This window comes from Scardinius erythrophthalmus, assembly GCF_964197995.2.
Source record: "Scardinius erythrophthalmus genome assembly, chromosome: 12".
NCBI lineage: Eukaryota > Metazoa > Chordata > Actinopteri > Cypriniformes > Leuciscidae > Scardinius > Scardinius erythrophthalmus.
The window spans coordinates 11,097,626-11,111,015 of NC_138232.1; the positions used below are offsets into that span (position 1 = coordinate 11,097,626).

General features: G+C 36.9%; 1 protein-coding gene across 1 annotated transcript; it reads right to left on the minus strand.

Moving 5' to 3' along the window:
• Positions 1 to 558: 558 nt before the first annotated feature.
• Positions 559 to 6,335, minus strand: gata2b (GATA binding protein 2b; the record flags this gene model as incomplete). The annotated part of the gene is made up of 5 exons (XM_081379908.1): positions 559 to 801; positions 1,347 to 1,472; positions 3,716 to 3,858; positions 4,590 to 5,135; positions 6,080 to 6,335. The coding sequence occupies 5 exons, from the start codon at positions 6,333 to 6,335 to the stop codon at positions 559 to 561; spliced, it is 1,314 nt and encodes a 437-aa protein (XP_081236034.1).
• Between the last annotated feature and the right edge of the window lie 7,055 nt (positions 6,336 to 13,390).

The following is a 13,390-nucleotide window of genomic DNA, read 5'->3' on the forward strand; positions in this document are numbered from 1 at the left end:
CTTTTATTAACTAAAATTTTAAAATAAGTACACATTAAAAAAAGTGTGTTGTGAGTGTTACTGTTAATGCATGTGTACAGAAAAGAGGAAGTGTAATTTTTGCTATTGATGTTGATACTAGTTCATATATAAAGCTTGAAAATAAGAACAAAGAAAAAAATAAATTAAAGAAATAATTCTATAATTACAAATGGTTTAGAAAATGTATTTATATTATTATTACTACTTCCTTCTTCACAGTTACATAAGACACAGTGCAGTGGTATAGATGACATAATCAGGCATAAAAGTTATACTTGTGATTATATTTGAATAAATAGGGGATATTTATTATTAATGAGTACTGGCCAATTAATTAAACTCGTGGTGTACTACTACAATCAGATTCTAGGTTGGCTTAAAACAAATGTCAAAAATCCACAAAATAAAGTGCAACTATTTATATCAAGCCTGAATAGAATTGTATTATTTGCATAAAGAACATGAAACATAAATGAAATGTCCTTGACCTGAACATTAAAACTGAAGAATGCGGAAGGGTGTGTTCACAGGTGTGTCTCAGCCTATAGCAGTGACTAAGCTGCTGTGACTGAATGCAGGACGCAATTGAATGGGAGGAGTCATGTTGAAGGGGTGGGGCATGTTGGCCATGTGGCTGAAGGTGGATTGTTTGTCGTGCACACAACTGTCAAATTGCTGAAATTGAAATTGCTGCTCTCCTCTCCTCTTCTTAGGTTTGCCTGACATTTTCCTGTTGCGTGTCTGAATCCCATCTTTCTTCATAGTTAGTGGACGGTTCACCTGAATGCACAAACACAGACATACACACTATAAATTTATACAAAAGTAAAAGTGGTGCAGGGATGATGTCAAAACCCGGAATACTAATTCACCACTGGTTCACTAAAGATTTTACTATGAGGTTTTATAAGGATTTTTAATTTATGAGTAAAATAAGGTCTGTGGTAAACATAACTTGATGACACTTACACTAAAATGTAAATTACACACACCCATATTGAAAACGTGAATTTTGTTATTTTTATAATAGTTGTTTCTAATAAGAATGTCTGAGGTGTGAGTGGTTTAGTCTTGCACCACTCTATTACAACATTTATACAATAATTACACTCTTTAATTTTTTTTAAATAGCAGGATGATAGACAACCAGCATATTTAAAATTAAAAAGAGTCCACTTTAGGTGCAAACTAGATCATTTATAATGCAAACAATGGATGTTAACCTCTTACAAATAGAAACTCAACATATATGTATGTTTTAATTTTGGTGTTTTCTGTCTATACAAAGTGCTAGAGTAAAGCTAGACAGATACACATTTACTCACATTGTGTAGTTTGTAGTATAGGCCGCAGGCATTACAGACGGGTTCTCCATTGGCATTACGTCTCCAAAGTGTGGTGGTCCCTGTCTGGCAGTTGGCACAACAGGTGCCTGCTCGTCTAGATGCTGACTGAAACATAAAAAAGCACATAAAATGAAAGATGGTTGATGAGAAGAAATTGATTAATGACAAAACGTAAAGCTTGTGAATAAAAATAAAATCTGGTCGAACAGGAAGGACAAAAAAAACCCTGATTCAAGCCCAATAAGGTAAGGCCTGAAGCTTTGCATAATTTGGTCACTCTGGTAATAAAGGTGTAATCTGTTCTCTGATGCAGTAAATGTTTATATACAGGAAGTGCTTGTTTGTCTCATAAATGAAACATTGAATTTCATAAAGTATATTCTGACTGTATAGGGGACAAGGTGATGGGAAAAAAAAAATGAGATGGGAGGAAGTCAATGCTTTTGTGCTCCCCCGAGAAACTTTGCATTTCAAACGTTTTTTTGCGAGCGAACGCAAAGTTTCTCAGGGGAATGCAAAACTTTGCCAGAGAAAGCAAAAGCATTTAAATATTGTTTTTCCTCCCATGTCATCACCATTGTCCCTTTAGGGGCTCCGTATGACCGTGAAATGATACGTATTATAATATTATAAAATTACTTTTGATTTAAGCTTGACAAAAATAATAAAAATGTAATAAATAATAATTTTTAAATATTTTACAAATGTATATTAATACAACAAATCTGAAATAATTTAAATTATTTATTAAGTTCATATTTTTCTCCTTTGCAGAGTAACTTATTACACATTATAAGCATTAAAAACATACTGAAAGACTGGTGAATGGAGCCGTAGTTAAACCCTATAGCAATAATATGAAGATTGCTGGTCCAAATCCTGTGTGGAATGTCAGAATATGTAGACCTGATAGCAACATGCTGTTCTGTTCTGTCCTATTCCTTTTGGACATATCCCACAGATACACAGAAAACACTCTCTTACGAGCTTAATGTGACAACTTTGTTACTGGCACAACTGACAAACCAAAACATGTATTGGTCTATCTTTACACTAATCTTTTCTCAGGACTCTGAGCCATTTTAGCAAACTGAAGAACAGACGTGTGCATTGCTTATTAACTTACTACAAAAACGTTTTAAATAAATGTTTAGACATGGAGAAATTAAATTTGATAGTGATGAAAATAAGTTTTGTAATTGAAACTGAATTAAGAAACATTATGATGCTGGCTTGGTAAGAAAATTTACTTTAACTCTCTAACTCACACGTTAAACAGAAGTACGTCCTCAAATACCATAAATTCACATAACTATACAGGTATAGTAGATTCTCAACATGCCAAAAGAAAATACAGCAAGAAAACAACCGCAAAAGGAAGCGTTTTTGGGTCTCACAAAGTTATCGGTACCGGGCAGACATCCTGCCAAGGAAACAAATGGACCGAGCTGTCTCTGCAGGCGCTCTTCAAATATACGACCTGTAGCTGGTGCAGAAGCACATCACACACTGACTCAAGAAAGAGACCTGAAGCTAGTCAGCCTAATTTACAGCTAATATGCTCTGAATGGAGGGTCACACAAAATATGTAGACGAAGTCACTTTTGAGCTGATTTATTACATTTCCCTTCATTGTCAGTGACGGCAGTTTTTCAGCCGCTTTGTGCTTAACCATTGCACTTTCATGAATATGAAATTGTAAACTGTGTTCACTTATGTGCTCACCATAAAACTATATTTGGTGGACAGGAATTTATAACATTACAATCATGTGATACAAGGAATTAAGGTAAGATGATAGGCCTGCCAGGAATATAAAAACTAGGCTATTTGATTTCTGGTCAAGTTTATACTTGTTAATGAATTCTAATTCATTACTTGCTATTTAAACCTGTCAGTAAGGCCATGGAAACTCAATAGTCCATCACACACTCTCACACACAGGCCTTTCGCTCTTTTTCTCTCTTCATTGTCAGTGCACATTTTCTGACTTGACATCATACATTACATGGGAAAAATATTATCGAAAGTGAAACACTACTCAGAAACATATGACAGTTTTCCCTGTAGCGCTCTACAAATTAGTAGTACATACATGAACAATTTTCTTTTTTCATTAACATTTAAACATTATAAATGCACATCTGCATTAGCAAATATAAAGAGGTTTGTCAGAACAATCCCATAGCTCAAACAAAGTCATGGGTTTGATACCTAGGAAAACATATGCACAGCTTGTACACAATCTAAGTTGTTTTTGGAGAGATTTCAGTTTTCTATTAGAGCAGTGTCTTCTAACATGTTTGAACATGTGTTTATGTAAAGGTGTGTATATGTGTGTAACTAACCAGTCTGCGCTTGGGTCTGATGAGTGGTCGGTTCTGGCCGTTCATCTTGTGATAGAGTCCACATGCGTTACACAGATAATGACCTGTTCCATCCCTCCGCCACAGAGGAGTTGATGTAGCTCCACAATTCACACATTCACGCCCTTCCGGCACACATTATAGCACAGAGATGCAAAAAATGAGGAGAGAGAAAATTAAAAAAATGTAAACAACTTATTCATGCTGACAGTATTTATTACACATAGAGATAGACTGATACTTAGTTTAATATTTGTTTTACAGTAATTCAAACTTTTTTTCTACTTTTGAGTTGTACCGATAAGTGCAGCCATTTAGTGGGGGTCTAAAGAATAGCACCCAACAGGAAGCAACAGTATTCAAGGTAAAACAACTTACTTATTTAATGCATTAGTTGGATAAATTAAAAGTTAATTATAACTTTTTACATTACAACTATTTATTGTCGAAGCATGTCAGGCTTAACCATTTGACATGGCCCAAAACAGCCCTAGAAGAATACAGTAACGTTACATTTGTGACCATTTAGCAAAACAACTTTTTTTATGACATTATGAATAATAAAAAATACTAGGGCAAATTATGTTTCTTAGTCGAATTAATAATTATTACTCAATAACTTATTAGTCAATTAAGCAGAAATCTAACTAATTAAAATTACAATTACATTACATTACAATGTCCATGCTACATATAATTTATTGCAATGCCAATTGGTATTTACCTGTTCCTTAAAATAATAAAAGTAGCCTTATTCGGTAGGCTTATATTGTTCCACGAACTCAATAAGTTTGGTTCATTTACCGGCAACATATGTTTAAAGCTAGTCAATTAACCAGTTATAAGTTGAACTTACCTGAGAAAGCGCGGGTTTTGCTTTTGCATTTTGACGTCATGTGGCTCGCGCTGCTGCCGAGAAGGCCTCTGGAGTGAAACACGCCGCCGGGGGGGTACTCGTGCGCTCCAGCCAAAGCGTAATCGGAATATGAAGGTATATGAGTTGTAGTTTGCGCGAGGTTGCTACGGATTGGACTGGAGCACTCCATCTTCATCCCGTCGACAAGATGGAGATGGTACTTCCCAGCGTCCCTCACAGCAGCACACGCAGGGTCAGGGGACGCATCTTTGGGTGGAGTAGGGGGTAGGCAGTAGAGCTGAGGGCTGCAGTGTTGCGTCATTGACAGGCACTGCACTGCACCTGGGGCAGGAGTACCGGTGCTCGTGAATAGGCCGTTTGAGTTTTCGGCGCCTGCTGAATGCAAAACCGCTTTGCCCAGGTGGCTGACGGCCCATGAGCTGTGGTGCTGGGCCGCCGAGAAAGTCGATTTACTGTTGTCCAGTAATGAAAGACCTTGAGTGGGGATAAGGTGAGGTCGACACATTGAGCCACCAGTAAGCCGTGCTTCCAAAAGAAAAAGGGAGGGAAAAAACATTAAAAAGAACAATTGTATACACGTGCATTGCTAAAGTCAATTCAATTTGAACTACTCTCCGCATTTAACCACACTTTAAAGCTATAAAAAAAGAGTGCAGTGTTCTATTACACCAGCCTGATGAGTAACGTTACACAAATGAGGAAACTCCTAATGTTTTAAATCGCACCTATCAAAAGCGACTGACAAATTTGGCTAAATATTGTGGGAGGTCAGATATCTCAGCGGAGACGCGAAAATATTATTGTATCAATTTAAGTTAGAATTAATTATCAAAATATTTGAAAACTTAAGAATTCACTTGCCCGTTTCCGCGAAACAATGTTGTCATTCAAAACGCATTCGCTATTTTTTGCTAAAATTTTAAACACAGCCTAAATATAATATAATAGCTTATTATAATATAATAGCTAATTGTAAAACATATATTAAATAATGATATAACAATAAAATAATAATATATTAAATAATTTATTTGTAGGCCTAAAATTTGCATATAGCCTACACTTAACACAATTAATGTGCTGTGCGTATAAACTATGCGTATAACCTTGGCTAAATTTGTGTAAAGATTCGTCAAACTAACCTACCGGTAAGTTACAATTTGAACTTCTGTTCATTAAAATAAATATCACATGGCAGAATTGCACAATCACAACATTATTTAATAATAATAGCATTCATAATTTACTATTGAAATATGACTATTCTTTCGCAGATGAATCTTCGAGAGACTTGATTATGGTGGAAATTGTTTGGGCAATAGAATTAGTAGCCTTGTGACCCAATAAATGTAACCGACAGTTTTAGAAGAAGAAAAAGTGAGCAAGTGAAAAGTATTTCGTTCAAACTCAAAATAGTGCCAAAAACATAAGAAGCTAAACACGCAAAAAATGCCACCAGGCCTACTCACCATGCGTTTGACTGTAAGACATTCGTGCACGAGTATGAGAGTGGGACCCGTGTGTGTGGTAATAGGGGTTTCCTTGAGAGTCTAAATGACTGAGAAATACATCTACCTCGTCTGGTGGTAATAATGGGGCACCTTGCTCCATATATCCCGAACAATGATGTCCTAAACCAGAGTGCGGAGACACTGAATCTGAGGTACCCATTAAGGCTGAATGATGAGCGTGCATCATCCACCGGGGTTCCGAAGGGAGCTCCATCGTGTAATGATGCTTTCCCGTAGGACACGGATGCAAATGCTCCTGTGCTTTAAAAAAGTTATTCCAAGTTTATCCAGCGTGTTTTTCCCACGTGTTGATTTCTTGAATATCTTAAATATAAGCCTAAATGATTTAGTACATATGGCAGCGTAAACGTAAATGATGTAATGAAATATTAAGTCAGGACAGGAGTTCGCGTGTCTGTCGTGTGACTTGATCGGTTTTATAGTCACTGGCAGCGGTGTACACGCTTTCAAAGGGATGCGCGCGGAGCGATGCCCTCAAAGATAGTGATCTCGCGCGTGCAAATACCACACAAATGCCACGGCTGATTACATCATCTGTGTTGGCATGAACTGATTTAGCTCCTTAGAAAACGTTTAAACAAATCCTGCTCGGTGGGAGAAAAGCTGAGGTTGAAAAAAAAAAAATAGTCCAAGAAGAGTATCGGACCTTATTATCTCGTCACTCTAACTCCATGACACGCGCCTACAGCTCAAAGGTACTCGTGCCTACGGTGATGAGCTTCGGGATGATCACCACAGGTAGTCACACTAGCGACTAGTGAAAACCAACGTGCAAAATAGTTGTATATGAGGCCGAGGGCGGACTCCTCCCGCCAGCATAAATGCTTTTCTAACCAATTAGAGTTTGCCCTTTTTCCAGCTTGACACCTGAAACTCCAATTTACAACACGCGTCTCTTTTCGTTAGCGTATGCGAATGGGTGTCATTTGTTCTTTACACCTTTGGAAAACGATTTATGCGGAAAACATTTTTTTTTTAAATATTATTTAGGCTATATAAGATGTAGCCTGTGTAAAAAAAAGAAAGAATATATATAGCCTACAGATTGTAGCCTATTGTTTTTCCTATTAAATCCAATGCATTTGGCCGAATAAAATCAGAGTTTATGAAACTGAAGATATAGTATAGCACCTGAAAAATACTTTGCGCCTTCAGGTGAAGTGAGTTTTTTTTTTTTTTTTTTTTTTTTTTACGAAGCAATGCAACGTCCTCCGTCGACTTCTCCTTAGCTTTAATTATTCAGGGAATAAGTTTCTGGCCAGCGCGCGCGTATTGTCTGTCTCGGCAGATACGTCTCGTGCGCGGTCAATGACAACACGAAACCGCTGACCACCCACCCTGACTCTCATAAGATCTCTCCATCACTTGATGAGAGAGAGAGAAAGTGAGAGGGAGTCAGGCAGGGTAAATGAGACGGAGGGAGATAGAGATATAAATAGATGGCATGCCTTCACATCGCTTGCCGCTGCCATTCAAAATCAGACCATTGTCATTTTCAAGGTGTAAACATCAATTCAACAAGAAAACCTGATGATTTATAGCTAATATAAGTTCTGTTTTCTAACATTTATCAACATCACACATACAATTGTAATTAAAAAAAAATATTTCCTCCGTGATGAAAAAGTGACTAAATAACTTTTACAACCTGGTTTGTTGTGATTTTGTACAACAATCCTTTCTCTTCTGCTTCAGTATTTAAAGTAATCAAATTGCTGGTGAATTCAATAAAAAGCAGCATTTTATAAAACTGGTGATTTCCAGTATACATTTATTATATAGTCAACTCATAGTCAAAAGGATCACCAATGTGCAATTTTTGGTTGTGTTCCTTTGAAGAAATGGCAGCATCTGATATGCTTGAGTTGAAACAACTTAAGATTTCATAAAACCAAAACCTGTACACTCAGAAAAAAGGTACAAAAGCTGGGGCGGGACTCTTTCAACACCATACATAAAGAGTGTATATTAAAGTACACATTGGTACCAAAAGTTTACATATTATTAATAATCAACAATATTATTGATCTGACTAACGCTGTTGCAGAGAACTGAACTGAGCTGGACGATCTCATAATAGTTTGCAGAACTGCTTTCTAAATTAATTTGACTAATTTAATAATTTATTTTCTTTACAACGGAACTGAATCAACACCGAAAGGCATTTTTATCACTGTAAAGCTGCTTTGAAACAATCCGTATTGTATGAAGCACTAATAAATAGAGGTGACTTAACTTGATGTTAGAACCTTCTTAAAGGGTACCATCCCAGTGACAGCTTTTGTAACTTTTTAACTGAGAGTGTATGATAAACATTTGGACCTAGAACTCTCTCTTATTCTTTCTGCCTCTCTCTCTCTCTCTCTCTCTCTCTCTCTCTCTCTCTCTCTCTCTCTCTCTCTCTCTCTCTCTCTCTCTCTCTCTCTCTCTCTCTCTCTCTCTCTCTCTCTCTCTCTCTCTCTCTCTCTCTCTCTCTCTCTCTCTCTCTCTCTCTCTCTCTCTCTCTTTCTGCTTGACAGAGTGAGCTCAACAATGTAGCCCATGATCCCTTAATTGCCTTTTCATTTCCTCCGCAAAAGAGAATAAGGAAGGCAGTATTAACAGCCTACTGCAGTAACAACCTGCCAATCATATTTTCCTTTTATCAGAAGGGAATATTAAACTACCCACAATATATGCACTAACAGTTAGCCTATTTATAGTCATCCTTTTTCTTTCACTGAGATTATGAGTGCCAAGTTTGAGCTTTGTCAATTCCTTGTTTTTGTTTTACACAAATCACACTTTTTTTTTTGTTCTGTAAGTAAATATTATTGATATTAGATTGGATATTAGATTAGATATTGATTACATGACACACCAAATATGCTGTCAGTCTTTTATGAAACCACAGTTAAGCATATACAATCAAATTACAGCTGTTTAAGGGCTTTAATTATGAAATCCATACATTCTTCTATTATAATTATTTAATATTTCAGACATGATTTTGATTTATTGATATCTGAAAGCATACAGTTTATACCTTTTCTGTGGAAATCATAAACACTTTCAGTGTGTGTGTAAATTTTGTGCACCTGTTTGTGAATGTGTGTGAAGATGTTGTAGTGTGAATAACCCTCTCCCCCTCCCATACCCAGAATGCCTTGCAAGCCTGGTTTTCACCACATCAGGATACAGGGCTGCTGCCTGAATTCCGGTATGAAACGGAGCGCTGGTGCACCGCAAAGTGTGTGTCATACACATGCACATCCCTCTTCAGACAGATGGACAGGTGCTGTAACGGACACTTGCTTTTGCTCACGTCTTACATTCGTTAAGTGCAGCCGCTCCCAATGCAACCAATTAATTTCATGTCACACACACACATTGTGCAGGCAATTACCAGAGCAACATAACAGAGCTGATGCTTCAGATTTCAGTCAGGACACATTTGAAATTAGCATACTTACATCTTACAAATCTAAGTATGTATTCCTGTGTGAATTTTTTTAAAGATGGTGTGTATCTTGGGATGCCAGCAAAGTAGCAGCTCTTCCTGAAGGCCCATTGAAGGTAAATTAGCCAAAGCTAGATTTAAGCATCTTTTTATTAATGGTTAGGAAGTCCTAGTATTGAGTTCCTGTTCAAATCATGTGTTCATGAGCATTGCATTCTAAGATATTTCAAAAGTGATGTCACTTTGCAACTTTATTCTGACATTTTATTGAATGTGTATACTACCATTAAATCAGAGAATGTGTCTCACTGATTTCTAAAGATTTAAAAGTGACAGTTCACAAGATCGTGAGCAAAGGAACTGCTATCTGTTAACATAGTGCCATATTAAACAACTGTATCAGTGTGTTTTGATTGTGTAAATGAATGGCAGTAGGACATAAGAAACATAAGAGCGAGTCAAATCTTGAGCTATATTTTTATACATAATTCGTTAAATTTATATAGCGCTTTACATATGAAAGGGGGGATCTCCTCAACCACCACCAATGTGCAGCATCCACCTGGATGATGTGACGGCAGCCATATTGCGCCAGAACACCCACCACACACCAGCTTATTGGTGGAGAGGAGACCGAGTGAATAATGTTAATTGGGTGAAACTCAATGGTTGTTCCCCAGTCGTTATTATGTTAAGCCATAATGGACTTCTATTAAGAATCTGCTGAGATGGCACTGAGCACCTTCACCATGCTTCAATCAAATAAAAAGTGCTGGTGGTCAGATTTTGGTCATTTTTAACTCAAAGCTGCCATCTTCTGGCCATTATCTGCATTTAGAATTATGGCACTTTGCACAAAGAGAACATGCTTAGCGACTTCTTCAGGCCCTATTTTTTTATTTACCTGCCTGATTAGCATGAATAATTACAAATATAGATATGTATTATCTTATTTAGATATTAAAAATGTATTATATCAAAGATTGCATCATATTAAGTAGCTTTTCAACTTTTGCAAGGTCTGCTTCTGAAACAAATATATTGATATTGAAAGCTCCCTGGGGACAAATGCACACAAGCTTTTCTCCACTATGTGTAGAATACAAAAATGTGTGGTAAGAGATTAAGTGTATGCGTGCATGAGTGTTTTCAGCTTTAAGGGGATGTGCTGGGTAACTGTTGCCCGCTTTGGGTTTCCGGACTGGGTGCCTGCAGACTGTCAGTTCCCCCTCTCCCTCTCCCTTTATCTCTCTCTCCATCACTCCTTTTTATCTCCTTATCATACCAGCCAGGCACTCAGCCAGGATACTGTGGTAACAGCCGATCTGGCTTCTGCTTCACCATAGTGATCTTAATGGTGAAAACGAGAAGAGCAGAGAAGCCTTCATTGACAGTAACTGTTTATTTGTTCTGATTTTGATCCGACTGGTTCGTTTACCTGCCAAACAAACAAGGTGACAAACGATGGGCTGAACATCCACAAATGAGAGGCCTGTACCAATGCCATTCGCTTGTGAGATTGTCTGCATTTTTAGGTGAACATCAAATCCTCGTGGTCCTTACACACTTTAAATGTAAATATAAAGCTGAATTTCTAGTTTGTATAATAAAGACTGAGCGTTGAGTGCAAAAATGATTTTCCAAGGTCCCATGTTCTCTGTCTTCTAGTAGACACAGGCCTGACTTAATGGATGAAAACTACCCATTTCCGCCACACGAGAAAATAATCATGCTTTGGTAAATCATAACTATGAGATGAAAAGTTGAAATTATGAGTTGCAAAGTCATAATTATGACATAAATAGTCATAATTACGACAGTAATTCATAATTCAATCAATCATAATTCAATACTCTGTCAGTAATTAATTTAATGTCAATCATGACATGGTATAAAAATCATGTCATGGCTTACTAAGTTAGAATTGTGATATAAAAAGTAAAAATTCTGACAATAATTTGACAATAAGAAATTATGACTTTCTATGTCATAGTCATGACTGACATAATCATAATATCATAATTAAACAAAAGAATGATTTTTTCCCCTAATGTGGCTAAATGGGCTTCCATAGAAACAGTCTTTAAACTGCAATGTACTACAACTACAGCATGACTTTGTGTGTTTGAATGTGTATGTTAGTGAGTGTATGTGAAATATCATATCTGGTTGGTAGTCAGCAGATCATAGGCAAAAAGGTATTAATAGATACTGAGAGCGTGTTGAACAGACTGGCATCACTTTGTGAATTCGGCTAAAAGAGGCAGATTCAACAGATTCCCACTCCCCCTGTTCGCCCTCTGTAACACACACACTTTCTGTTATTTCGGCTGTCTTGTGAATGCCATGTGCATGTGAGTTTATTTGTCTACATTTTGTAACCTATGATGCCATCGCACTTTCAACACTCTGACCGCATTGGTTTTCAAGAAACCCTTTACATTTTTTTTGCCCCCAAACTCAATGCGTCCACATTTTACTGTTATCCCTTTTAGTCAAATATGTAATAAGGATTTATGGCTTTGAACGTGTCAGTGGCGGGATAGTTTTGGTATGGCAGTCGTTCATCTGGAGGCTGAACAGAGAACGTTTACGGGTAGAAATGAGCTGAGCGTATAAAACACGGCTCTTTGATACCCATTTATGCTGGTTTGCAGTTTGCATTCCTTTCAGTTGATAAGTGGAAACATTGCTGTGCATAATTTTTGTAAGTGCAGCACAATCACAAGGGCCACCTTAAACCCTTTGAACTTTGACCTCTGTGCATTGTGAATGATTTTAGCTATAAAGATAATATACGGTCAGTCGGTCATTATCGCAAAATAAACTCTCACAGGTGTCGGCATGAAACTTGAGCAGTAGGAAATCGGTTGACTGGGACAATGGACAATTAGGTTACACTTGATTTCGATAGTCCACTTTAGACATCCAACCAGCTATAACTTTGCAACTACATGTCAACTAACTCTCATTAATTTGCAACTACACTATCAGCCAACCCTCATTAGAGTATTTGTAAACTGCTAGGTTAGGGTCAGTAGAATGTCTGTTGGGGGGCCATCAAAATAAAGTGTTAGCAGATATTAAGCAGGCAGTCTACTAATACTCTAATGACTGGTATTTGACATGTAGTTGCAAAGTTACTTATAGTTAGTAGAATGTATAAAGTGGACTATCGAAATTAGGTGTTACTGAAAAGTGTATGGTATTTGACAACTTCAAAACAAATTCCAGAGAGCCTTAAGTTAAAGTCACAATAAAAGGGAAGTAGCAACAGATAGTTTTTTCCATGACATATATCTGAGAAAACGGACTATCAATATGGGGAAAAAACTGTGGGGTCCATTGGTTGTTGGTTGGATGAAGGCAGATCGGCTGAATGCAATTCTTTCTGTTGATTGTAAGAAAGGAGGCGGGATTTAAGCAGACTAAATAAGCACACAATAAGATCATTAACATGCATTTAGAAAATAGATTTTCATTTCATGCCACCTTTTAATAAAGACCATGTTTTAATTCAAATGAAAATATTTCTTTGTATTTGCTAGCATATGATAACTGAAAATGTATAATATAGGCTACACTGAGAAAAGGAGACTGCTTAAAATTTGGCATTTGACATTTATTTTAAAATAAATGTTTATAAATGTGTTCGCACATCTAAATATCTCAAGTTCAATATATTGACAGGTCCAGGTTATAAGATTTCAAAGGAAAGGAAATGTTTGAAAGAAATTATTTATTGAAAGGAAATACACAGTGCAGGAGTATGATTACGTGTCAGCATCTCATTTAAAAAAGAGAAATTC